Below are 26,127 nucleotides of genomic sequence, written 5' to 3'. Positions count from 1 at the left end.
CTAGTTGTGAGAAAGTGAGAAATCATCCGGCTTCCTGGATGTGAGCAAGGTCACAGTGAGGTCTCAGGAGGCCTTCAGAAGGCCAATAGTGGACTGGAGTATTTTGATTGGGAACTGAGTTGCAGAAATGGGGGGAGTACACCTGTTCCTCTTGGGCCCACTAACAGAAAAATTAAAAGAGTGCTGGGCTTTATCTTGCATAACCTCCAGTGATCCTTCTAAGGAATGCTGCTTAGGTTGCTCAAAGCCTGGTACAAATATCAGCACACGTGCAGTTAAGCCTCCACCCATTTAGATCTGAAGATTATAATTAAGGTTCCACCAAGTAGGACCCTAATTTGCATGGTTAAGCAGCCTCCCATCCTGTTTCATGTGGACAAGCTGTTCTCCCATTTACAGATGCCCCTTATGTTGGCATCAGATAGACCTTGGCTATCAATGGACAGGGTGAGGTACCCCTATGATTTTAAATTGCTGGCTGCCCATTTTGCCTCACAACTGTCTATTTGACTGCCTAATGATGGCTGGCAGTTCAAAATTACTTCCACTCTGTCATCCCACAAATGACAAAACGCCACTTGGACAGGTTACTGGAGGGCAACTTGGACCTGTGGACTGTTCACTAGTATTACTGGCATAGGATGGAATTTAGTGGAGCCTGCTGGTGCAGGCAGGATGGCACATAGTCCCAGAGAATTGTGTGGGAAGCTGCGGGAGGAGCCCGACTCCCTAGCTGACAGCAGGAAAATTGTCCCACATATATTGAATTACAGGAAGAAGCCAATAGGGGAAACCTGGCCACCAGCAGTGGGAAGGCACTTAGTCTCGTTAACGAGCCACTTAAAACCAACTATTTCTGAGCCCACCAGGATTTAATGGTGGCCTAGAGGCTTAATGGGACTCGCACAGGTCTTGTGCCTCCAGAAAGTCACCCTGTTGAGTTTGACAACAGCCTAACAGGGTTTCCTCATGATATCACATGCCTAATCGAAGGACTTGACATCGTGAAGGGGTGTCCCCTGAGAGCCGCCATCCTGCCCCGCTGATCCCTCAAGGCACCTGTCAGGAGTGTGATGGAATACTCCCCACTTGCCTGGATGAGTGCAGCTCCTAGAACGCTCAAGAAGTTGACACCATCCAGGACAAAGCAGCCCGCTTGATTGGCACCACATCCACAAACATCCACTCCCTCCACCACCGACACACAGTGGCAGCAGTGTGTACCATCTACAAGATTCACTGCAGGAATTCACCAAGGCTCCTTCAACAGCTCCTTCCAAACCCACGACCACTACCATCTAGAAGGACAAGGGCAGCAGACACATGGGAACACCGCCACCTGGAAGTTCCCCTCCAAGTCACTCACCATCCTGATTTGGAAATATATCGCCGTTCCTTCACTGTTGCTGGTCAAAATCCTGGAACTCCCTCCCTAACAGCACTGTGGGTGTACGTGCACCACCTGGACTGCAGCGGTTCAAGAAGGCAGCTCACCACCACCTTCTGAAGGACAACTAGGCATGGGCAATAAATGCTAGCCCAGCCAGGAAAGCCCATATCCCATGAATGAATAAAAAAAATGTGAAAAATAAAATCATCAGTTTTTTGACATGCCATCTCAATTGACAGCCAGACTGTGGCCACCCCTAGCCAACAGGCTACTCTCTTGGCTTATTATGGTCCTTTTTTCAGATGACTGGACAGATCAGCTGCTCTTCTGACCTTTAGTGGCCCCTGAAGGACAGGTGGACAATGCATACTCCACTCCACGAACATAATTAACTATGTTCACTGGAAGGAGGCAGACTGTCTACTTTTTTGATCTGTTGGGGTCCATAGCTGGCAGATTTGATACACTAATAATGAGCTGGCTACGATCCATGGTGATGGAGATGCTTATGTAATATTATATCTTTCCTAAAAGCTTCCTTTCACTTAAAGGAGAAGTGCGTTCTTCTGAATTGTCTGGTAATTGTAAATCTTATGGATAGTTTCTGTGTGCTCAACAACAGTTTTTCAATTGCCTATGTTTCCTGCTTTAGAACTAATGGGCGGAATCATCCCAGTTTTGCATTAAGTGCAGTAGCAGGAGGGAAAAACAATGTTTTACCCGCCTGCTGCAATGGCAGCTTCTCACGCTGTATCATCCCAATCCCGCTGCATTAATTATGCATTCCTAGGAAACACCCCATTTCGATGGTGGGCGCCATTCCTTCACCTCCGCTTCATCACACCGGGCACCATATTTAAAGTGCAGCTGTGTGCACATCTCTCAGTGTTTCCAGCGCATGACTGCTGCAGGGAAGACATGGCCCCAAAAGGCAAAAAGTTTCCAGGTTTAATGACACGTCTCTCGAGTGCCTTTTGGACACAGTGGAAGCCCACCGTGCTGTCCTCTACCTCCACTCTGGCCGCAAGACGGGCAGCAACATCACCAATTCAGCTTGGGAGGCAGTGGCAATGGTGGTCAGCGCCAACGCCCTGCAAAAGAGGACAGTCACCCAGTACCACAAGAGGATGAATGATCTTCTCCATTCCACAAGGGTAAGTCACTCCTCTCATCACTCTCAACTCACACACTCACAAACCCATCACACATCCACAGGGCCCTCATTCACTGTCAGTTCAAGGGACATCACCATTCACTCTCTCACACACACACCTTCATTGTCCTCACCCCATCCCTGGGATCACTCATACCTTACACATGCCAGGCATACTTATCATCTGGCCTGGCAGGTGTCCTGCTTATACTCTTTCCATCTCTATTCATGCAGGGCAAGCTGGCACACAACAAGAGGGAGAAGTCCCAAACTTGTGGCGGAATGCATGAGATCAAGGTCCTCATGGACTTTGAAAACAGAGCCATCCAGCCGGCCGGCAAGGATCTGGACCGGTCCTGTGCTGACGGTGAGATCAGCAGTGCTCTACCAAGTGAGGGTCCAGCAGTGTAACATCCATCAGACAACCATGCTGTGACTGATGTGTCCTGTTTCACAGGCCACTGCAATGAACTAATTATTTCTCCCTGCTTTCACGGGCAAATCTGGAAAACAGCCGACAGAGTCCACGACCCAGGGCCTTCAATCAAGCTTCGAAGAGGAACCTGGAGGCACCCTCCTTGAAGACCCATCACAGCGCTCACCCACACCCTCCACCATGCAGAGACACACACCTTGGTGGGACCTAGCTTTAGAGTAGCCTTGAGACCACAATCTGGTGAACACATCGCACTTTCTGATCCACAGCAGGCAGTGGCAGGGTCTTCCCAGGTGTCCGGCACTCAAAGGACTACTGGAGGCCAGATATTTGCTGAGTCCGAGTCAGATGAGCCTCTGGACTTGGTCATGTCTCAGTTGCTGGAGCTGCAAAGGCAAGCTTGGGAACCTCAGGAAGGGATGTCCGCTTCACCCCTCAGATTGCAAGGCACGATGGAGGAGTCTGTCCGTCTTTAGGATTGAGGAGATAGTGCTGGCATGCCAGTGCACCGAGGTCAACACTGGTAGGATGGTGGCCACCATGGAGACCTTGGTCCAGGATGTCGCTCCTGCATTGCTGCGATGGCTGAACTCCATCGCTGAAGGCATGGCTGGCCTCCAACAATGTGTGCGCGAGAGGGGTGCAGGACAGCTTGATCTCACTCCGGCTTCCCCTTCTCCTCAAGGAGTCAGCCAGGGGCCCTTAGGCACCCATAGGGAGGAGGATCAGCAGGTACACACCCCAGGGCCATCCACTCAGGTGACTCCGGGAGTGCCCAGCCCATCCAAAATCCCTTTTCCTGTGACCCCCAGCAGCTCAAGCTCCACAGGTCAAAGAGGGCGCCACTGCCACACAGCAGGACCCTGAAAGCAGGCCGGGGCCCACCAGGTCTTGGTCCTCCAGAGGATGCCTACCACGTTCATCACAGACAGGGCGTAGCAGTCAGCAGGCTGCCTCCACCTCTGCTATGGATGTCCGGGGAGCACCAATAGTGGCAGGGTTAGGAAGGTTAAGAAGATGTAGTTGCACAGCCTGGGCACGGTGTTAATCACTTGTACATAATGTTCACTATTGTAAATAAACTTTCACCAATGTCTCCCGGCCTATGGCTGCTTGTAATGATGAACAGTGTTCACGTCACTCAAGTGTGAAACCTTGGTTCCTGCACAAGATAAAGGCAGGTGTCTCAGTTCAGGGCCTCTTCCTTGTGCTTTGTGCAGCCTTCAGACCAAAGTGATGGTCCGGCCTCACACTCCCTGGACACATTAGTGATGCCCGCACCTCGATGGTGCTTGTCATTGCTGCCAGAATGTAGTGGGCAGACGTCACAGAGTTCCATCATTCTCTCTCTGTGCTCTCAGCACCTTTAAGGTGGGACTGGCCCCCATCTCGTCAGCATCTGTGACCAGTGATGCTGTGCTCCAGCTCCTGAAGGGATCAGGTGCTGAAGACTGACCAAGGATCAGGTGCTTTTAAAGTTTCATGGCTGCATCCCCATGATATTACTCTGATGATAGAGCACGAGTGAGCTGCCCTCAGCCAAACAGGAGCCAGACATTCTCAGAGGCTATGTGAAGATCTATGGAATGTCCTCACTGTATGTCATTATCATCCTCCTGCAGTCGATTGACTATTAGGGCTTCCACTGCGTCTCCATGATAGGATTATCACAGAGGGTATGTGTGCTGTCATAAGCCAAAATGGAGCCAAACATTCATAGATGCAATGTGAGGATCTATGGTGTCTCCTGACTGGATGTCGTCATCATCCTCCACAAATCTAGCAGCTATGAGGGACCCCCAAGCACGCCTGACTTGACTGGCCAGTGCGAGGGCCTCACCCCCGCCATTGTCACCTTCGAGGACCTCGTCACCCTCACCCCCATTAACATCCTCCTCATCGGGGGAGACCTCCAGCTCCTCCATCTCTCCTCAGCCAGCTTCTCTCACCATTGCAGCACTAGGTTGTAAAGGGTGCAGCAGGCGACGAGGATGCCTGTCACCCTCTGTGGACTGTATTGCAGGTTCCACAGACAGGTCCAAGCACCGGAACCTCATTTTCAGAATCCCGATGGTTTGCTCCACCAAGTTGTGAGTAGCAGCATGAGCCTCATTATACCTTCACTTAGCTGCAGTCTGAAGCCTCCGCACCGGTGTCATTAGCCACATCCTCTGCCAGTAGCTCTTATCCCCAAGGAGCCATCCCTGCAGCCTCTGTGGACCCTGGAAGACATCAGAGATCTGTGGCCGACTGAGAATGTAGGAGTCGTGGACACTCCCTGGAAACCGTGCGCAAACCTGCAGGATGCCTTTGTGGTGGTCGCACACCAGCTGCATATTCAGCAAATGGAAGCCCTTGCGGTTGACATAGTTGACCACTTGTTGCGACAGAGACCTGAGTGCCACATGAGTGCAGTCGATCGCACCCTGCACCTGTGGGGAAACCTGAGATCTGGGCAAATCCAAATGCTCTTGCATCCTAGCCTTCCTGATCCCAGGTGAAATGCACAAAGTTGTGTGCCCTCACAAAGATGGTATCTGTGACCTCATGGATGCATTTGTGGGTGGAGGCTTGTGATATCCCACAGAGGTCACCTATGGAGCCCTGAAAGGAGCCACTGGGGTAAAAATTGAACGCCGCTGTCACTTTCATGGCCATGGGCAGTGGATATCCCATGGCGCCAAATCCTGCAGTAGGTGGCAGATGTGACCGACCATTTCCCAAGACATGCGCAGTCTTCGGCGATACGTGTTCTCGGTCATCTGCAGGAATGAAAGGCGGCACCTACAGACCTTGGGTCTAGCTAGGCCCCGAACAATGATGGTTCACTGTGGCTCTTCGGCGGCATGTGTGGGAGCCCCAGCTGCACCTTCTTCCTGAGGGTGCTGCTCCTCCCTCTGCACAGCAAGGCACCTCCGTCGCTCTCTTCTCTTCCATCCTTGCTCTTTGTACGCCACAAGGCATACAGCTAGTTCACCAGGCTCCATGCTTCTGATGTATTCCTCCTGCAGGATGAAAGAGAGAGACTTGTGGGTTACCTTGGGTGTTCTAAGAACCTCTCTTGGTTAAGTCTGAAGGCTCCTTATGCATCCCGGAAAGTGCTGGCCACCACTTGGAGGGCCAGGGTTTGGTGCACTGCATGGCTGACTGAAACCCCAACCACCTCCGCCCCACTCCATCTGACCAATTGGCGGTAGCTTTGCACACTGGACTGCATGCTGTGCTCTCAGCTCAGGTGCAGGCATTCTCCTAACCCGCACTGCAAGGCAGCACTGTTAGCTTGAGCCATGTGATGACTGGTCCAAACCGGGATGATGACTTTGCACGGGTCACCAGTGATTGCTCCATGGCCAGCTTTAGCAAGGAGATTGTACAATGTGCCCAGTTGTCTAACTGTTCTGAAGTCCACTAAAACGCTCATTAGTTTGCAGTTGTGCCTGAGGGGTGAAAAGGTCTAGAGCACATGATGGCACTGCCATGCCTCTGTGTTGCTTGAGTGGGCAGATAAGCTAGAGGTCCAACTCCACGCATGTCAATGTGGCTGTGACTAAACTGTCTCAGCTGCAGGGAAATGTTCACTTTTTATACAAGGTTCTCTAATGCATGGCCGCTTCTCTCCTCAACAGCCCGCACGTGCTTGTGTGCTACCTTCAACCACAGGGCATTGCTTGTCCTCCCTCCCATCCCAAGTCGCCTCAACCGCAGGTCAGCCCTTGCCCCCCCACCCAAGTTACCTCAACCTTGAAATCCAACAGGTGACCCCGGGGGCCACTGCACAACGTTACTGTGCACTCCCCTCCGAGTTCTCCTCAAAGTGCAGCCCACCAAGTGCACGATTTTTATATGCTGTTGTGAAACCGTCGACGTGTGCGCACGATCCAGCGTGGGGGGGTTATTCCGACAGGCTGGCCTCATAATGATATGCAGATATATTACATTGAGATTCCTGATGTCCGACAGCAGGAAATGCGGCCCATTATCGACGGGCTGAATGGACGCTCGCAAACTGGTTTCATGACATTGTGAAACCGATTTTTGGCTTTCTCACCATATTGTTCGTTCACGCCGCCAAGCACGCCCAACACCAGCAGGCATGGAAAATTCTTCCCAGTGAACAAAGGCAGATTAGAGCTGTTATTTTGTACAGAACCTCCTCTAATGTGACCTGGTGCAATTCTGCTCCTGTGATGTCAAGAAACAGGGGAGGGGGATTCAAAATTGCAAGGAAACATTGGCTGCCCAGCCTCACACACTGCCCCCCACCTCCCGCCTCCAGTTCAATGAGCTGCCTGCTCACTGAACAGCTCACCACCTGGATTCTAATGAGGTCTGAAGCTGAAATGGTTTAGGTTTCCACTAAATCCATTAGGGTGAGTGTCGTGGACACACCACAAACCAGTCAAAAGTTCAAAATTGCCCCAAAGACGTCTTAACTGCAGCCCATTGCTCCTATTCATCTTGTAGAACTGCACGTGAAATGTCCTACACAAAATATTTGCCTGTCTCCTTTAGTTTTAAAACATGGAAACGAGGAACAACTTAAAGATACCAGCAAGTTTACATTTAGCATTTTGTGATAAATATGTACAAAGTCTTTTCTTTTTAACATTACATTTGCTTGTGAACTGAATCCTCTTATACATGTTCTATAATGTGCTTTGGATATCCTTCCTTGCAGGTTCTATCTGGAGGTCGAGTGCTTGCTATCACCAGCACTCAGATCAGTGACACTGGCAAATACACATGTGTAGCGGTAAACACTGCAGGAGAACAGCAACGGGATATTGACCTCAGAGTTCATGGTAACATTATTACAAATCTTTCCCCTGTTTCTTCAATTCTTTTTGCATGCATTCCCCGAGAGGATGCGTTTAAGCTAAACTGAGTCATCTGTACACAAGAAAACACCGATCCAACTGCCTGGAAATATTTCTTACTTGCCAGCAATAACACCATTACACAACCACAACTGATGAGCACCCACTTCCCATTTATTTGAGTAGTCCACATCAGTCATGTTCCATGTGCATCTTCAGTTAATTAAAGAAGCAGTTCTTGATCCTTTCCATTGTGTTTATTGTAGATGTGTTCTTTTGACTACTATAACAAAAATCTATATTTGCATAGTGCCTTTAATGTAACAGTAGCATTATAAAATAAAATATGACACCGAGCCACGTAAAAATTTTGGTGTTTCAGGCATATACGTTCATCAGAATGTAGCAAAATCATCAGTAACATTTCATAGCTGACCAGTTTGACAATTACAAGTTTGATATATCTTTTCTCAAAAACTAATGAAATACTTTTATTTGAAAATATTACATTTTACCATGTTAAGTCAAATAGTTATACAGTAAACTTTGTGTTATCTGACACTCTCCCAACCAAATTCTCTACTAATTGGAATTTCTGATGTTCCCCTAATTCAAATCATCACTTTACCAGAAGCGATTACGAAGTTATCTGGAACCTGTACTTGTGAACTGTATTAATTTATAACTTAATTTTTGTTTTAATATACTGTTGAAGATTAGAAGTAAAAAGAATACTGTTCTTTACTTCCTGAGCACTTGCATATTAGTTCATGCTACAAGTATTGCACTGTATTCCATTGGTAAATGGAACAATCTGTTAACCAGCATTTTTGATTAATCGGTACCACCTATTCCCCACACATGCCAGATAATAAACATTTTACTGTAATAGCATTGACAGGATCTTGTACAGATTAAATCACCTTCAACAAATGGCAACAAACTTATGCAGTAGAATATTTTACTTTGTCCATTTGTGCACAAACAGTGCATATATGATAAGTTTACCATGTTATCTTACCAAACTATGTGTGTGTGTGTGTGAGAGAGAGAAACTGTCTTCAAAGCGATCAACAATCTGGGTCTTGCGTCCTTCTTGGAAAGGTACGAACTAAACAGATTGGTGACACATGGGATTCAAATTAGACGTATAATGAACCAAATAAAATGCAGAACACAGCAGGTTCGAATTAGTTGCAAATCCGTCTATTTTTGCCATCATGTTTGGCAAATTACAATGATAATGAAGACTGGGATTTTTATTTTGGGTGGTTTGAGATGTATCTCATCATGAATGGCATGAAGGTATCTAGTGCAGATGATATTCTTTAGACTCAGGAGTTGTGCTCTGAGGACCGGACAATTGCACATGTTACACCCTTGTTCAAAAAAGGGTGCAACGAAAAGCCCAGCAACTAAGGCCAGTCAGTTTAACCTTGATGTGAAGAAACTTTTAGAAATGATAATTCAGGACAAAATTAATAGTCAAATGCGGGTTAATTAAGGAAAACCAGCATGGATTTGTTAAGGGAAAATGTTTGTTTAAGTTTTTCATGAAGTGGCAGAGAGAGTTGCTGAGAGTAATGCTGTTGATGCAGTGTAATTGGACTTCCAAAAGGCATCTGATAAAGTGCCGCACAATTAACTTATGAGCAAAGTTTGAGCTCATGGATAATAGGGAGAGTCGCAACATGGATACAAAATTCGTTGAGTGGCAGGAAACAAAGAGTGGTGATGAACATTTGTTTTTTGAACTGGAGGAAGATTAGTAGAGTTCCCCAGGGATCGGTGTTCGGACCCCTGCTTTTCCTGATATGCATTAATGATTTAGATCTTGGAGTACAGGGCACAATTTCAAAATTTGCAGATGATACCAACCTTGAAAGTATTGTGAACCATGAGGGGGATAGTGTAGAACTTCAAAAGGACATTGACAGGTTGGTGGAATGGGCAGACAAGTGGCAGATGAAATGCAATGCAAAGAAATGTGAAGAGATTCATTTTGGTAGGAAGAACACAAGGAGACAATATAAAATAAAGGGTACAATTCTAAAGGGAGCAGAGAGACCTAGATGTGTATGTGCATAAATCATTGAAGGTGGCGTGACAGGTTGAGAATGTGGTTAATAAAGCACATAGCATCCTGGGCTTTATCAGTAGGGGTATAAAGTACAAAAGAGGGAACTTGTGATAAAATTGCATGATACTCTGGTTTGGCCTCAACTGGAGAATTGCGTCCAGTCTGGACCCCACACTTTATTAAGGATGTGAAAGCTTTAGAGAGCGTGCAGAAAAGATTCATGAGAATGGTTCCAGGAATGAGGAACTTCAGTTAGGTAAAAAAGATTGGAGAAGTTGGGACTGTTCACCTTGAAGAAGAGAAGGTCGAGGGGAGATTTGATAGAGGTATTCAAAATTATGAGGGGTCTGCACAGAGTAGATAGGGATCAACTGTTCCCATTGGTGGAAGGATCGAGAACCAAAGGGCACAGATTCATGGTAATTGACAAAGAAGCAATGGTAACATGAGGAAAAACTTTTTTATGCAGCAAGTGGTTAGGATCTGGATGTACTGCCTGAGAGTGTGGTGGAGACAGGGTCAATTGAGGCTTTCAGAAGGGAATTGGCTCTTTATCTGAAAAGGAAAGATTTGCAAGGCAGGGGGGTGGCACTAGGTGAATTGCTCCTTCAGAGGGCCAGCACAGACATGAGAGGCCAAATGATTTCCTGTGCTGTAATCATTCTATAATTCTATATTGCATATAACACGCAGGTAGTGGCTGTTCTGCTGAATTCAATAGGAGTGCACTATTATGGAGTAACGTGAAACTTGGTTTCACCAGTGTTAATGATCCCTAGAGAGACTGATAACTTTTTAAAAGATATTTGAACTTCAGTTGAGTGACTGGGAGGATCACATGACAAGATTTCAAGTTTTAAGTCTTTTATTATAACAAATAAGCTAAAAGCAACATTGACTGAACACTATTTTTTAGACAATTTATACTCCAAACTACATAAGTTTGCCCATTTAACTTTTAAAACAACCAAAAATTCCATGCCACAGTTATACTTTACTCTGTCCCTTAAGTGGACACTTTATTCTTCCAGAACCAAAGCTATTCTACGTTCCTGACAGCCTGCTTCCTTTTTCCTTTCCCAGCTGAGTAACTTCAAATGCCAGGACTGACTTTCATGGTTAAGATTATCCTCTCTCTAGTAAATGAATCTTCTAGTCTTATTTAAATCCTGATGAACTTGGTCTCTTCAATCTGAGTGCAAACTCCCACCTGCCTGCTCCACCTGCAGGACTGGCTGCCTCTATTCCTCTGCTCTTTCTTTGATTCTTGCAGACTGACCTGTCTCTGATAGGCTCAGTGATACTTTAGAAAACCCTGTAAACCAATACTACAATGGCTTGCCATGAACTCTTCCCCTCTCAAAGCCCATCTCCATGAGCCTCGTTTTTGTTTTATTCGTTCATGGGATGTGGACATTGCTGGCTAGGTCAGAATTTATTGCCCATCCCATTCAGAGGGCATTTAAGAGTCAGCCACATTGCAGACCTGGTAAGGACAGCAGATTTCCTTCCCTAAAGGGCATTAGTGAACCAGATGGGTATTCACGACAATTGGCAATGGTTTTGTGGTCATCATCAGATTCAAATTTCACCGTCTGCCATGGTGCGATTCAAATCCGGATCCCCAGAGCATTACCCTGGGTCTCTGGAATACTACTCCAGTGACAATACCACTATGCCACTGTCTCCCCTATCCAGATAGGGATGCTAATTAGCTATCCTCTAGACTCCCAACTCTATTCTATCTTGGAATTAAATAGACAGTTTAAAGTATAACCATTTATAAAACCTGACATTCCTAACATCTCCCTGTGTGACTTGGAGACTAACAATCTACCCACAGTCATCACAGATGTTCTTGCCATTGTCTACAGGTATGGGCATCTTGCATGTTCTTCCCAGTAAAACAACCTTGTCTCCCCTTTAACCTTTAACAATCAAGCCACCCATTCTGTTAAACAGAATCCAGAGCAGATCAAATTACCCCCTTCATTCCACCATTTTACCTTAAATTAAAGAGACAGTGCCAAAACATAACAATCTTATAAACTTCAAATTTGTAACACCAAACAAATCCAGCACAAAACTGTATGAGGATTTAAAGGTGGTACTACAGAAACACCTGGAAAAACACTAGTGACGGTGGTTGGGAGACAGAAATTTATTAGTTGAGAACAAGGACAAACAGTCTACCAGTGATTATGTCATACAGTTAAAACACTTATCACTAAATTGCAACTATGGGGACAAATTGGATGAAAACCTGCGGGATAATTTCATTAGTGGTCTACAGAGTGAATCCACGGCACTCAAGTTTATGGAAATAGTGAGTGCGAATCTGAGGCTAACATTTTGAGCAGTAGTGGACCACATGCTTGCACATGAAGTAACAGCAGGGGAGACATGGGCGATGAGAACTGAACGGATGGGAGTTGCACTCATGCATGATGGATCAGATGCCATGATAACATTGTGTATAGAAAGCCAAGAAGGAATTCACAAGACAAGGAGGAGCAGTGACAGGCAAAAATCATGCTTTTGATATGGAAAGAATCATCACCCTAACAGGTGTTGGTTTAAATCAGCCATTTGCTCAAAAGCTGGATCCATTTAGAGAAAATGCCAAAGCCCAAAATAAGATTCACATGAACAACAGAACCATGTAAGTAACCGGAAGCAAAGGTTGAAGTTGTACAATGATGCATGTTTTAGCAAATGGACAATAGTAGCTCTAGCAGAGATACAGGATAAGGTTGTTAGCATGGATCTAGTGTAGCAATGGTACCTTTGGCCTTCTATGAAGCCATGTTAGAAGCAGGCAAGTCAGTTTTCAGTTTCACAGGGGCAAGTATCAAGCACACTGGAATGGTGATGGTGAAGGTTAGATAGGCTAACATCAAAGGTGAGCTGAGTTTGTATGTTGTAGAGTGTACAAAGTACATATTACTAGGTAGAGATTGTTAGAAGTAATTCCTTTGAAGTGGGAGTCTCTAGGCAAATCAGTAGATCAAGGTCAGTAATGAAATGGGAAGAACTTAAGCTTTGTGAGTATGTGTTCAAAGTTGTTCGATGGAAAGTTAGGTAAGCTCTTGCAAGTTATGGAAAAGATGACTGTGAAAGAGAGTGCTATTCCTGTCAGAACAAAGCCATACAAAGTCCTTTATGCAATGAAAAAGCAAATGGGACAGGAATTGGATCATCTTCAAAAATGCAGTCTGGTCCCACACAGTGAATGGAGTTCAGGCATCATTGTAGTCTCAGGATGGTATTGCTCAAAAATGCAGCAATTAGAAGAATAAAATTAACCCAATATTGAGCCCAAGGGTATCCCCAAAGGTAAATGTTGAAGACATACTGTCAAGTTTGAGTGGAGGAGTAGTATTTTCCAAGTTAGACCTAGCATATGCCTGCAATCAGTTAGAGTTAGATGAACAGTTAAAGAAGCACTGGTCCTTTCTACCCACAAAGGCTTGTTCCAATAAAATAGATCAGTATGTAGCATTATTACAGCACCAGCTACTTGGCAAATGCATGGGGGAAGGCGTTCAAGGGGTTCCTGGTGTGTAGGTATACCTGGATGATATTTTGGTCATGGGTCAGTCACAAGAGGACATGCCAAACCTAAGCAGAGTGCTGACCTGCTTAGAGGAATGAAGCCTGAAGGTCAGAGAGAAGTATAAATGTAAGTGTAACTTGGTTAAGTTCTTAGGACACAGGATAGATGTGCAAGTCAGAAGAGAAGCTACTGTAAATTGAAAACATATCTAGACCTACAGATGTGTCTCAGTTGAGGTCGTACCTGGGTATGCTTACATATTTCTGGAAACGTACTAAAAATAACACACAGAATTATGCCATTGACCACCCTGCTAGAAAACACTCGGGAATATTAATGGTAACAAAAAGCAGGGCATGAATTCATGCAATCAAAGCAATTATTTAGAGAGTCGGGATTTTTGACACATTTTGACCCAGGACTGTCAATAATGATTGCCACTAATTCAAGCCCTATTGAAGTAGGAGCAGTTCTTTCATGTCTTTCCCAATGGAGATGAAAGGCTGATACAATTTGTATCAAGAGCATTTCCGAAGACTGAGTGGAAAAATCTTCAGATAGAATGAGAAGCTTTGGCCATCATGTTTGCGCTGAAGAAGTTTTATATGAATGTATATAGACGCAAATTCATGCTCATTACAGGTAATAGACCGTTAACAGCTTTGTTCTGCCCACGCAAAGGGCTACCAATACTTGTATTAGGGACGAAATTCACAATCAAACACACAAGGACACTTTCAAGTTGGATTGATGACCAAACAAGCTCTCAGAAGAAAGTCAAGCAGGAGGTTTTCTTTTCCTATTAGATCTTCACGCCCTCCTAGCAGACTCAGTGATGGGTGAGCCCTGTCTCATCTCTGACCTGTCCTCTCCCTCCGAATTTCTTAATAAATTCACCTCACCCGGCCCTTGAGTTGAATCACTAGTATCAGCCTCTAGACCCTTATGAGGTATGGAAATGGGTGCAGGAATAACCAGGGTACCTCTCAGACTATCAAACATTTCATTATGAATGGGTGTTTTGTTAGAAATTGCATTGGCAAGCAAAAGTAGATCTCAGGAACCATAGTAGGGAGGGAAGGTTCACTCAATTATAAGGTTCAACTGCAAACAGAAATCTGGAAGTGCCATGTACAGTAATTCATGCCTAGGATATCTGGAATGTCAGAAGAATCAGAAATGTCAGAGGAGTCAGAGCTCACACCAACAAGTGAACCTGAAAGGCTAATGATACACCCACCAATATTTTGAGTACTCTCCCCATCCCCAGTTGACATGGCAGCTGGAAATTCATATGGCGTATTATGACATAGCCGATGGTAAAGGCTGAGTTGTTCAAACCCTAGGGGAAAACTGGAAACAACTGTCATAACACATTTTTGCAATTTGTATGTTTCGAGATACAGGCTTTGAATTCAGTAGTAATAAGACTACCGAGCCTCAAGAGGTTTTTTTATAAAACTAAATTAAACATTTATTAATATAAGATAGGTTGTAAACACATACAGATGTCTGCAAAATTACTACTATAATGACTAGAAAACCTCCCTAATTAATCTGATCTCAGTTTGACCCCTGATAAGGCAACAGTAAAACCATAGATTGAAACAGACCCCAGGCAAAGCACAACATGGATTCAAAATGAGTCACATTCAAAATGAGCTTCTTTCAGCTCTGGGTCCTTGAAGGCAGTCCTTGGGGCTTACAGGCTGGAGGCTTTAGATCTTAGAATCCCTCCTTTTACCGACAACCTTCTCTTCCTTTATACATATTTTCCTCTTTGATTGCAAATTCTCATTGTCACTGGGTTTTTTTTAACTTCAAATCTTCTAACAATAAAACCCTTTCATAATACCCACTTTAATAAGCTTTAAAAGAAATAAGCACATTGTTTCTGAGCTTCACCTGGTTAGGTGTAATATTTTACCCGCTCTTTTGAATGGTCTATTTACAAATGCAAATTGACCCCTTTTACACCTTACCTTCTATTTCCCTATGTTTATCTAATTACCATTTTAAACCTACTTCTCCTCTATACACCAAAGCCTCTAGTCCACCTGGCTTTAATCCAATCAAGACGCACACACATATACACGCATAGACACCGACACCACTGAACTCTATTTTAAAATAATTTCCAATAACATTATAGTCATTATTTTATCTTCTTGACATACCCCTCCTTATCGAAAAATGAACTGTCATAATTCTAAAAGACGGCTTCATTTTTACTAACCCATCTTACACTATTTCCTATACTTATCTATGTACTTACTCTGTTACATTACCAGATGCATGCATTAGTATAACAATATATATACAAATCCTTGGTATCAGCAGAAATCATTCCAGTTCAGTGTCCTGGTTTTAAAATGTTCAATTTTCCCTTTAAGCTTCAAACTTTTGATCACGCATCTGCAATCAGATTCTCTTGTCCAGTGACATGTATTACCTGTAGATTAAATGGTTGCATTAATAAACTCCACCTGAACAGCCTTGCACTTTTGTCTTGAAATTCGTCCAGAAACTTTAAGGGATTGTGGTCTATGTAAACAATTGTTCCTGACAAATTATTTGCCACATAGATTTCAAAATGCTGCAATGCTAACACCAAGCCCAATGTCTCCCCTTCAATTGTTGAATATATTCTCTGTTGTGCATTCAACTTCTGTGAAAAATACCCTTTCAGTTTTTCAATTCCAGTGTCATCTCCTTGTAACAGTATGGCTCCAATGCCTATATCGCTTGCATCAATGGTCAACTTAAATTGCTTGGTGTAATTGGGTACTGCCAAAACTGGTGCCATAGTTAATACAGTTTTCAAACTATCAAATGCCTTCTGACACTCCAGTGTCCATTGAAACTTCTAGTTCTTTTTTAATAGTTCAGTCAGTGGAGCAACCACTTGGCTAAAATTTGGTACAAATTTCCAATAAAACCCACTCATGCCCAGAAATCTCAAAATGTCTTGTTTTGTTGTAGGCACTGGGAAACCCATGATAGCTTTGACTTTCACATCTCTTGGAGCCACCTTACCCCCATGTCCAATGGTATGGCCTAGATACATAACTTGCGCTTTTGCAAATTCACTTTTAGCCAAGTTCATCACCAAATTAGTTTCTTGTAATCGAGTAAATAATTCTTCCAGATGTTGTAAATGTTCCTCCCACGCCTGGCTAAAATCTTTTAAGGCATCAATATAAACAGCACAATTGTTTAGACCTGCAATTACTTTGTTTGTCAGTCTTTAAAATGTCACAGGTGCATTCTTCATACCAAATGGCATGACTTTAAACTGATATAATCCATTTGGCATCACAAAAGCCGGTATCTCCTTTGGTCTCTCCAACAGTACTTGCCAATATCCCTTTAGCAAGTCAATTTTTGTGATAAATTTTGATTGTCCTACTTTCTCAATACAATCCTCCAATTGTGGTATAGGATATGAATCTGCTTTTATCACTGCATTCACCTTTCGATAGCCCACACACAGGCCAGAATTTTCCTGTTGGCGATCTGGGGGCGGGCCCCAGTCGCCGATGGGAAAATGACGCAGAATGACGTCGGGAGGAACTCTTTAAATCTTCAGGAAGGCGGGCGGACAGTGAAATCAGCTGTCTGCTCGCCGACCTGTCAATGGCCAATTGAGGCCATTGACAGGGTAATTAAAGTAATTAAAGGCCCTGCCCGTCCAACCTTAAGGCTAGCGGGCAGGCCAGGAGCCCCAGCGGGCTTCTGATAATACATGAAACCTCATCCACTGGCGGGATAAGGTTTTATGTTCCTTTTTAAAAACTTTAATAAATGTAATGTGATATTTATTAACATGTCCCATCTTGTGTGACATTGTCACATGAGGGGGACATGTTAATAATATTTTTATTTCTCTATTTTTTAACTTTTGTACACTGTCATTAATCTCCCTGAGACAGCACTTTGTCTCAGGGAGCAGTGCGCTTTTTCGCGCACATGCATGAAAAAGCACACTTTGACAGCTGGGGATTCCCTCTCCCCCCTGCACAGGAAGCGCATCACGCTTCCTGTCGGGCAGGCTGATGGGCGGGCCTTAATTGGCCCGCCCATTCAAAATGGCGGCGGGCCCTGTTTCAGTGGCGGGGGTCAGCTGTCCGCCCGCCGCCAAGCTGGTGGGGCCTGCACACTCACCAAGGGCAAAATTCTGCCCACAGTCTTTGTGTTCCATCCAGTTTCAGTACCAGTACAATAGGCGAACTCCAGTTACTGCAACTAGACTCAATGATATCATTTTGAAGTATGAAATCAATTTCTTTCTGTACTTATGATAACTTTGCCAGATTTAATCTATAAGGATGTTGTCTTATTGAAGATGAAACTTCTACAGAGGCTTCGTGTATAGCTAAATCTGTCCTCCCCAACTTATTTCCACAAATAGCTTTGTGACTGCAATAGCTTTTCCAAATCACTTTGACACTTGTCTGGAAGGTAACTCAATATTACATTTAAGTTTTCAAGTACCCCCTTGTTAGCCAATTTGATTAGAGGAAAATCAATTTCAGAGTCCTGCATTTCTACCTCTTTCTCATCATCCGCCATTAATACCTCTTTTTGTTCCTCTTCCCTGTCAAAGTACTTTTTAAGCATATTCATATGACACATCCTCTGCATCTTGCTTCTATCTGGAGTATTTATTAAATAATTTACTTCACTAAATTTCTTTTCAATTCTGTAAGGCCCACTAAACCTTGTCTTTAATGAATCACCTAGGACTGGTAAGAAAACTTGTACTTTCTCTCCAGAAATAAAACTGAATTTTAACATTCTTATCTGCTTTCACTTTCATCACTTTCACCACCAAATCTTGCCTTTAATGAGTTACTCAGTACTGGTAACAGAACTAGCATTTTCTCTCCAGCAATAAAATCCTGAGCTGTAGACACATCCATTATTTCAGTAAGTACTGATTTCCACTTTTAGTTTTAGCAAAGGGTCCTACACAATCAGTCATGACCCCCATAAATGGTTCTTCACATGCTGGTATTGGGATTAAAGGTGCCGGCTTAATCACTGCTTGTGGTTTCCCTATCACCTGACATGTGTAATATGTTCTACAGAATTTGACTACATCCCTATTCTCTCCTGGCCAATAAAATGTTTCTGTACTTTTGCCTGTGTCTTTCTAATTCCTAAATGTCCCCCCGGTGGAATTTCATGAGCAATCCCCAGAATCTCATGCCTATATGCTAATAGGATAACAATCTGATGTACCACCCTCCTTTGCTGAGACATGATCCAGCCTCCATTTTCTCAATAAAATATCACCTTTAAAGTAATAACATTCCGGAATAGATTTTGCCTCTGTTTCTGAGTGAGCTGCCTGAAATAACTGTTTTAATTGCAAATCCTTTTGCTGCAACTCGATTAACTACCTTGAGTTAAACTCTTCAGCTGAATTGTCCTCTCCTGTGACTTTCTGAACAATGTTATCAAACACAGTGCCTGCTAATTGGATTTCAATACCTTCTTCTTGCCTTTGAACTGTCTGTCCTCCTTGTTTTTCTTGCTTCAACCTGTGTGCCTGTGATTTCATTATCACACAATCTGGAAATAATCCAGAATGCTCCCTCTGTAACACCTCTGATGAAACCACTTCTACAGGCTGCTTAACTACCATAGGCATCACCCACATTGTGATCCAGCTATATCATTACCCAGAATAAATTGAACATCTGCGATGGGCAATGTTTCCAGCACCACAATAGTCACTTCACCAATTTTCCACTTACTTTTGAAATTTACCTTCCACAAGGGAATAGGTTTAGCATCTCCATGAATCCCACTTTCCCACATTAAGGATTGACTAGCCCCTGTGTCTCTTAAAGTTTTAACATCTTTACCTACTCCACCCTGTACACATGGAAAGACTTTTCCTTCACCCACAAAATCTTTAAATGTTTCTGCAACCTGCTCCCTAGAATTCACTTGGGTAAACTGTGAATATGTTCCCACTTCTTTACCCATCACTGGTTCTCCCTGTCTTACTTGTACACAAACCACTGACTTTTCCTGTACCTGAACCTCAGAACCCACAGTACTTTTAGTTCCAGAACTTCTCTGCACCCCAATAATTCCAACAGACTTTCCCTGCAATTTCCAACACATTGGGCAGAATTTTGCCATCTGTGAGCAGGGGGTGGGGCCCGCTCGCTGACGCGTAACATGACGTGGGATGACGTTGGGCGGAACCCCCGACGTCACCCCACCCCATTTTCAGGAAGGCGGGGCCGCATCAAAATCAGCTGCGGGCCCGCCGACCTGTCAATGGCAATTGAGGCCATTGACAGGATCATTTAATCAATTAAAGGACCTGCCTGTCCAACCTTAAGGTTGGTGGGCAGGCCAGGAGCCCCAGCGGCAAATAAAGAAAACATGAAACCTCATCCAGCGGCGGGATGAGATTTCACGCAGGGTTTTAAAAATTTTATTATTAACATGTCCCAACTCATGTCACATGAGGGGGACATGTAAGGGAATTTTTTTTCTCTATTTTTAATATTTTTCAAAGTCCAGGCGATCTTCCTGAGGCTGCATTTAGCCTCAGAGAGATACGCGCTCTTTCGTGTGCATGCGCGAAAGAGCGCACTCTCGATTTCAGGGATTTCCCCTCGCCCGCACAAGGAGCGCATAGCGCTTCCCGCCGGATGTCACGCTGGACGGGCCTTAACTGGCCCGCCCACATAAAATGGTGGTGCGGCCCGCTTCGCTGGCGGGGATCGGCTCCACGCCCGCCAGAGATTGGGTCGGGCCCGCCCACCTGACAGGCAGGAAATTCTGCCCATTGACTTTTTGTGCCCCACTTCATTACAATGAAAACACCTCAACTTTTGAATGTCACTTCTACCCTCAGCACCTTCCTTTTTATTCTGAGAAAAAACTTCCTGGGAATTTCCAGCTACTCCTCTTCCCTGACTACCCACCTACCTTTCATCTTCCCACTTTCTATCCTTTTCAGATGTAAAAGGGTGACAAAAAAAAAAGTTTAGCTCTCTGCATTGACTCATAATCATCAGCTATCTCTGCTGCTTGCCTTTACAGAATCAACCCTGTGTTCCTCCACATGAGTTCTCACTACCAAAGGAAATGAATCTTTAAATTCTTCAAAAAGAATTATTTCTCTAAGAGCTGCAAAAGCTGTCTCTGTTTTTAACGCCCATATCCACTGGTCAAAATTACTTTGGTTTACTCTCTCAAACTCAATATAAATTTGCCCAGGCTGTTTTCCCACATTCCTAAATTTCTGCCTGTATGCTTCAGGAACCAACTCATATGCACTCAAAATAGCCTTTTTTGCCACATCATAATTCATTGATACTTCTTCAGACAGTGAAGCATATACCTCATGCGCTCTACCCACCAACCTGGATTGTAACAATAATGTCCAGTTCTCCTGTGGCCATTTCATCTAATTAGCTATCTTCTCAAATGAAATAAAGAATGCTTCAACATCCCTTTTCTCAAACTTTGGAAGAGCTTGTACATTTAAATATCCCCCCATTGGGTTCCACTCTGGAGGTAATTCCGTCCTCACCTCCTGGCATCTCTTTTTTAACTGCCATTATTTTCAGTTGGAATTCTCTCTTTTTCTTTCCTCCTTCTCTATCTTCACAATGTCTAACTCCCTTTCCTGTTTTCTTTCTCTCTCCTGCATTTCTGTCGGTTCCCTTTGGAATGCCCTTTCTCTTTCCTTTTCTTCCAATTCAATCGTTTTCATTTGCAACTGAAGTTGAGCCCATTCCAATGACCACCCCTTGGAGAACTCTGTCTCAGGTATTCCTTCCAATTTCAAATGCTGTGCTGATACTTCAATTATGTCTGATTTCCTAGCCCCCGCAGGTAACCCCAATTGTAATTTATCCGTCAACTCTGTTAACTTACTGTTGGATACTTTTTGTAACCCAATCAGAGTTTTATCTTCTGCTCCCAGACAAGTCTTAGCAATTACCAAAGTCATCTTGCAGTCTCACCACTTAAAAAACCCCATCAACACCTGAATTCAAAGTGCTTCTCATATTCGTAACCTTAAGATTCACCAATCCAAAAAATCATGGAATTACAAATATATCCCGCAAAGAGCCCCCAATTATTGTGACACAGCCAATGGTAAAGGCTGAGTTGTTCAAATCCCAGTGGGAAACTTGAAACAATGTCATAACCCACTTTTGCAATTTGTATGTTTCGAGATGTAGGCTTTGAATTCAGTGGTAATAAGATGACTGAGTCGCAAGAGGATTTTTATAAAACTAAATTAAACATTTATTGATACAAGGAAGATTGTAAACACATACATATGTCTACAAAATTACTACTATAATAACTACAAAAACTCCCTAATTAGTCTGACTGTCAGTTAGATCCCCGGTAAGGCAACAGTAAAACACATAGATTTAAACAGACTTCTGGCAAAGCACACCCTAGACAGTCGCAATCAAAGTGAGGTTCTTTCAGCCCTGAGTCCTTGCAGACAGACTTGAGGCTTACAGGCTTCAGATTTAGGCTTTAGATCTTAGGATCCCTCTTCCTTTTACTGACAACCTTCTCTTCCTTATATACATATTTTCCTCTTTGAATGCCAATCCTCATTGTCACTAGGGGGAGAATTTTCTCCCTGTTGGGGGGGGTTGGGCGGGAGCGGGTGCAGGTGTGCAGGCAGCCGGTCACCGCCCGTGATTGGCTGGGTGCCGCCATTTTACTTAGGCAGGCCAATTAAGGCCCACCCAGCGTGACACGCGCCTGGAAGTGCTGAGCACTCCCTGTGCAGGTGGGGGGAGGGGCGGTTGCCTGAGTCGGGGCCTGTGCTCTTTTGCGCATGCGCGTGAAAGAGCTCAGAAATCTCCCTGAGGCACAGAGCTGCCTCAGGGAGATTAGTTTAAGTTCAAAAAAATTTAATACAGGGAAAAACAAAATTTTTAAGACATGTTCCCTCATGTGAAACTGTTACATGAGCTCGGACATGTCTATTAATTTTATTAAAAATTTTTACAAGACTTTAAAAACCTTCATGAAACCTCATCCCGCCCGTGGATGAGGTTTCATGACAAATGCAAAGGCCGCCTGGGCTCTTTGCCTGCCCACCAACCTTAAGGTTGGACGGGCAGCTCAGTTAATTGTTTCAATTGATAGTTAACTGGCCTTAATAGGCCTTTGACAGCTCGGCAGGCGAGCAGCTGACTCGGATGCGCGCCCGCCGAACTGAAAACCTGAATGATGCACTGTGACGTCAGGACGCACGCCCGACATCACCGCGCGACATTTTACGCCTCGGCAAGCAGGCCCCGCCCCTGCTCGCCGAGCCGAAGATTCTGCCCTAGGTTTTTTTAAACTTTAAATCTTCTAACAATAAAACCCTTTCATAATACCCACTTTACTAGTAAGCTTTAAAAAAAATAAACACACGGGGCAGAACCTTGCCCTTGTCGGGCGGTCTCGTGGGGGGCGGGCGGGGGCAGTCGGGAAGCCGATTGCCACCCGTGATCAAGGCTGGAAGGCAATTTCACGCTGGCGGCCCAATTAAGGCCTGCCCAGCATGAAACGTGAGTGACAGCACTCAGCGCTGTGCGGGCGGGGAGAGGAGGGCGAGCGGAGAGAGCACGACATGCGCTTGCATGTGCACTTCATAATCTCCCTGAGGCACAGAGCTGCCTCAGGGAGATGAAGCATTATCAAAAAAAATAAAGAAATAAATAATGTAATAAAACATATCCCCTCATGTGACTCTGTCACATGAGCAGGGACAGGTTAATAATTAAATTTAAAATTTTTGTCTTATTTTTACTTGCTTTAGGAAACCTCATCCTGCCCATGGATGAGGTTACCTAAAAGGTGCAAAGGCCACATGGCCTTTTCGTCTGCCCGCCAACCGTAAGGTTGGATGGGCAGTGAAAAATTTAATTTAATAACCTTGTTAAATACCTTAACAGGCCTTTAATTGTTGGCGGGCACGCTGCCGACTCCGGTGCATACCCGCCGAATGAAATATCGCTTGACTACATGTTGACCCTATGTCAACGCGCATCATTTTACGTTCGAGTGGGTGGTCAGCCAGAGGGGTGGGAGTAGTTGGGTGGTGGGGAGATCGGTGGTTGGCGGGGGGCTAGCCGGGGGCTGGTGGGGGATTCAGGTGGTCAGGGTGTATTCGAGGAGAAGCATTGGGTCGGGTGGGGTTGGGGGACTGATTGTTCGGTCAGGGGTGGGAGGGTCGGGTGGTTGGGGGAGCAGGACGGGTCGGGTTGTCAGAGGATGGAGTTGGGGGTGGGGGGGTCAGGTGCTCAGGGGGGTTGAGAGGTCAAGGGGTAGTTGGGAGGAGTAGTCAGGGGTTGAAGTGGTTAGGTGTTCAAGGGGTGTGGGAGAGTGGTTGGGAGGGGATAGCCAGGGGGGAGCTGGTTGGGGCAGTCAATACTATTGTTACCTAGGAGTTAGAAGTGGTTTTAATCCTTCTAACCTTTCCTGAGTAACCATTTTGCCAAGAGAGTCAGAACCAGCCAAAGTTTCTCATTTAAAATCAGAGTTTTGGAGGGTTCCAGGCACAGGGTAGATGCTTGTCGAAAGTTGTAACTTCCTGGGCAATTCCCGTGCAGTCCTTGCATGGGGACTTGTGGGAGATTTCCCTGCACATCTTCCGGGGTGCCTCCAGGGTACGACTCTCTCAGGGAGCGGAAGATTTGGGCTTTTATTATGCAGTTGCCTGTTGTAAACGTCAAGGGGAAATTGGGCTTCAGTAGCAAACAAAAAGCAAACCATCTGTTGAACCAGTAACTTAGCACTTCAAGCTACATACACAGAATCATTTGCATTTGAGATTTCCCTGATCTAAGTTGAATATGGGCTGGAGTGTGAACAAGTTTTATGTCAGCTGTTCCCAACATGAGCCAGCACTCCACAGAACTTGTTTGAACATGCTCAGATTCCGTTGGAAGCAATGGGAGGTAACATCATATAAACTGAGAATATGTTTCAGACGGAAAGCCTTTTATATAAAAAATATAGTTTCATACTCTATTCAAAAGAACAGAAAATATATAGTTCATTTTTTCATACATCAGCCATATGCAAACCATCACATTAACCCAACTAATGCCATGTTATATCAGCCTACTCGAATTCTACAAACTTCTGAAACAAGAAATGGCGTAGTAGAATGATGGGGTGGGTTAGAGCACTTCATCTGAATAAATGCCACCATCACCTGCAAGTTCCCCGCCAAGTCACTCACCATCCTGACTTGGAAATATATCGCCGTTCCTTCACTGTCGCTGGATCAAAATCCTGGAACTTCCTTCCTAACAGCGCTGTGGGTGTACCTACACCACATGCAGCAGTTCAAGAAGGCAGCTCCCCACCACTTCTCAAGGGCAACTAGGGATGGGCAATAAATGCTGGCCCAGCCAGAGAAGCCCACACCCCGTGAATGAATAAAAAAAACCCAACAGTTTGTCATTGGGAAAGCAGATATCTAGGGGAGAATTTTCTGTCCATCGGGGGTGCTGAGCAGGCACAGGTGGGCATGCAGCCGATCGCCGCCCGTGATCGGCTGCACGCTGTCATTTTATGTGGACGAGCCAATTAAGGCTGAGCGCTCCCTGTGCGGGCGAGGAGGAGGCTGAGTCGGGGCCTGCGCTCTTTCGCGTATGTGCGTGAAAGAGCACAGAAATCTCCCTGAGGCAAAGAGCTGCCTCAGGGAGATCAGTTTGATTTTTAATAATTTTAATAAAAACAAAAAAAAAAAATTTTAAGACATGTTCCCCTCATGTGACAGTGTCACATGAGCTGGGACATGTCAATGAATTTTATTTAAAAATTTTATTAAACTTTAAAAACCTTCATGAAACCTCATCCCACCCGTGGATGAGGTTTCATGATAAATGCGAAGGCCACCTGGACTCCTCGCCTGCCTGCCAACTTTAAGGTTTGACGGGCAGCTCAGTTAAGTATTTTAATTGAGATTTAAATGGCCTTCATAGGCCTTTGACAGTTCGGCGGGCGCGCAGCTGATTCCAGTGCGCGCCTGCCAAACTGAAGATCGGAATGACACGCGATGATGTCGGGGCGCATGCCCGACATCACCACGCTTCATTTTACGCGTCAGCGAACGGGGCCCGCCCCCACTCACCGACCCAAAGACTCTGGCCCTAGGATATAATGCACAAGCATGGAAGTGGTAAAGCTAACCAGTTTGCCAATCTAATGAACTACAGAGAGACAGCTTCCTACCCACGATTGAGTCCTTGACCTCAGCTGATTGAAACCAGTTCATACTATAAGAGTGTAGCATCTGAAATATCACAGTTAGTGACTAAATAAGAGAAGGGTGGGATGCAAGATACATTGAAGATTCATGATCCCTCATTGCTCCTGAATTCTCAGTTTGAAGCACATAAACAATCCACCTTCTATATTATGGTTGTGCACTGATATATACTACCTACTGCAATTTGTTAATTAAACAACTAAGATTACAATTTTTTTATTTGAAATGGGAACTAAACTGACGCATTTGTAACATTATTTCATTGTAAGGTTTCCACACAGTTCTTTGTTCACAAACACAGTATGATTTCCATGAACTATAAAAAGAAAATTATTAAGATGAAGACATTGCATTTGTTTTAATCTTTATATAATATAGCATACATTTTGTGAAAAGTATTTCACTACTTCGACTC

General features: G+C 44.5%; 1 protein-coding gene across 6 annotated transcripts in view; it reads left to right on the top strand.

Annotated features, from left to right (window-relative positions):
* Positions 1-26,127, top strand: part of hmcn1 (hemicentin 1) — a 701,874-nt gene that overhangs the window by 430,350 nt on the left and 245,397 nt on the right. For all 6 annotated transcript variants that reach the window (XR_013579326.1, XR_013579325.1, XM_078561403.1 and 3 more), the window contains exon 40: positions 7,658-7,781. Coding sequence is in view for 4 of the 6 variants with exons in the window: in XM_078561403.1 (XP_078417529.1) it covers positions 7,658-7,781 (124 nt within the window). In the remaining 2 variants the exon portion in view is untranslated. The remainder of the gene's footprint in view (positions 1-7,657; positions 7,782-26,127) is intronic.

This window comes from Cetorhinus maximus, chromosome 17, assembly GCF_964194155.1.
Source record: "Cetorhinus maximus chromosome 17, sCetMax3.hap1.1, whole genome shotgun sequence".
NCBI classification, from domain to species: Eukaryota; Metazoa; Chordata; class Chondrichthyes; order Lamniformes; family Cetorhinidae; genus Cetorhinus; species Cetorhinus maximus.
Note: the sequence above shows the minus strand (reverse complement) of the source record. Positions and strands in the feature narration are given on the sequence as shown.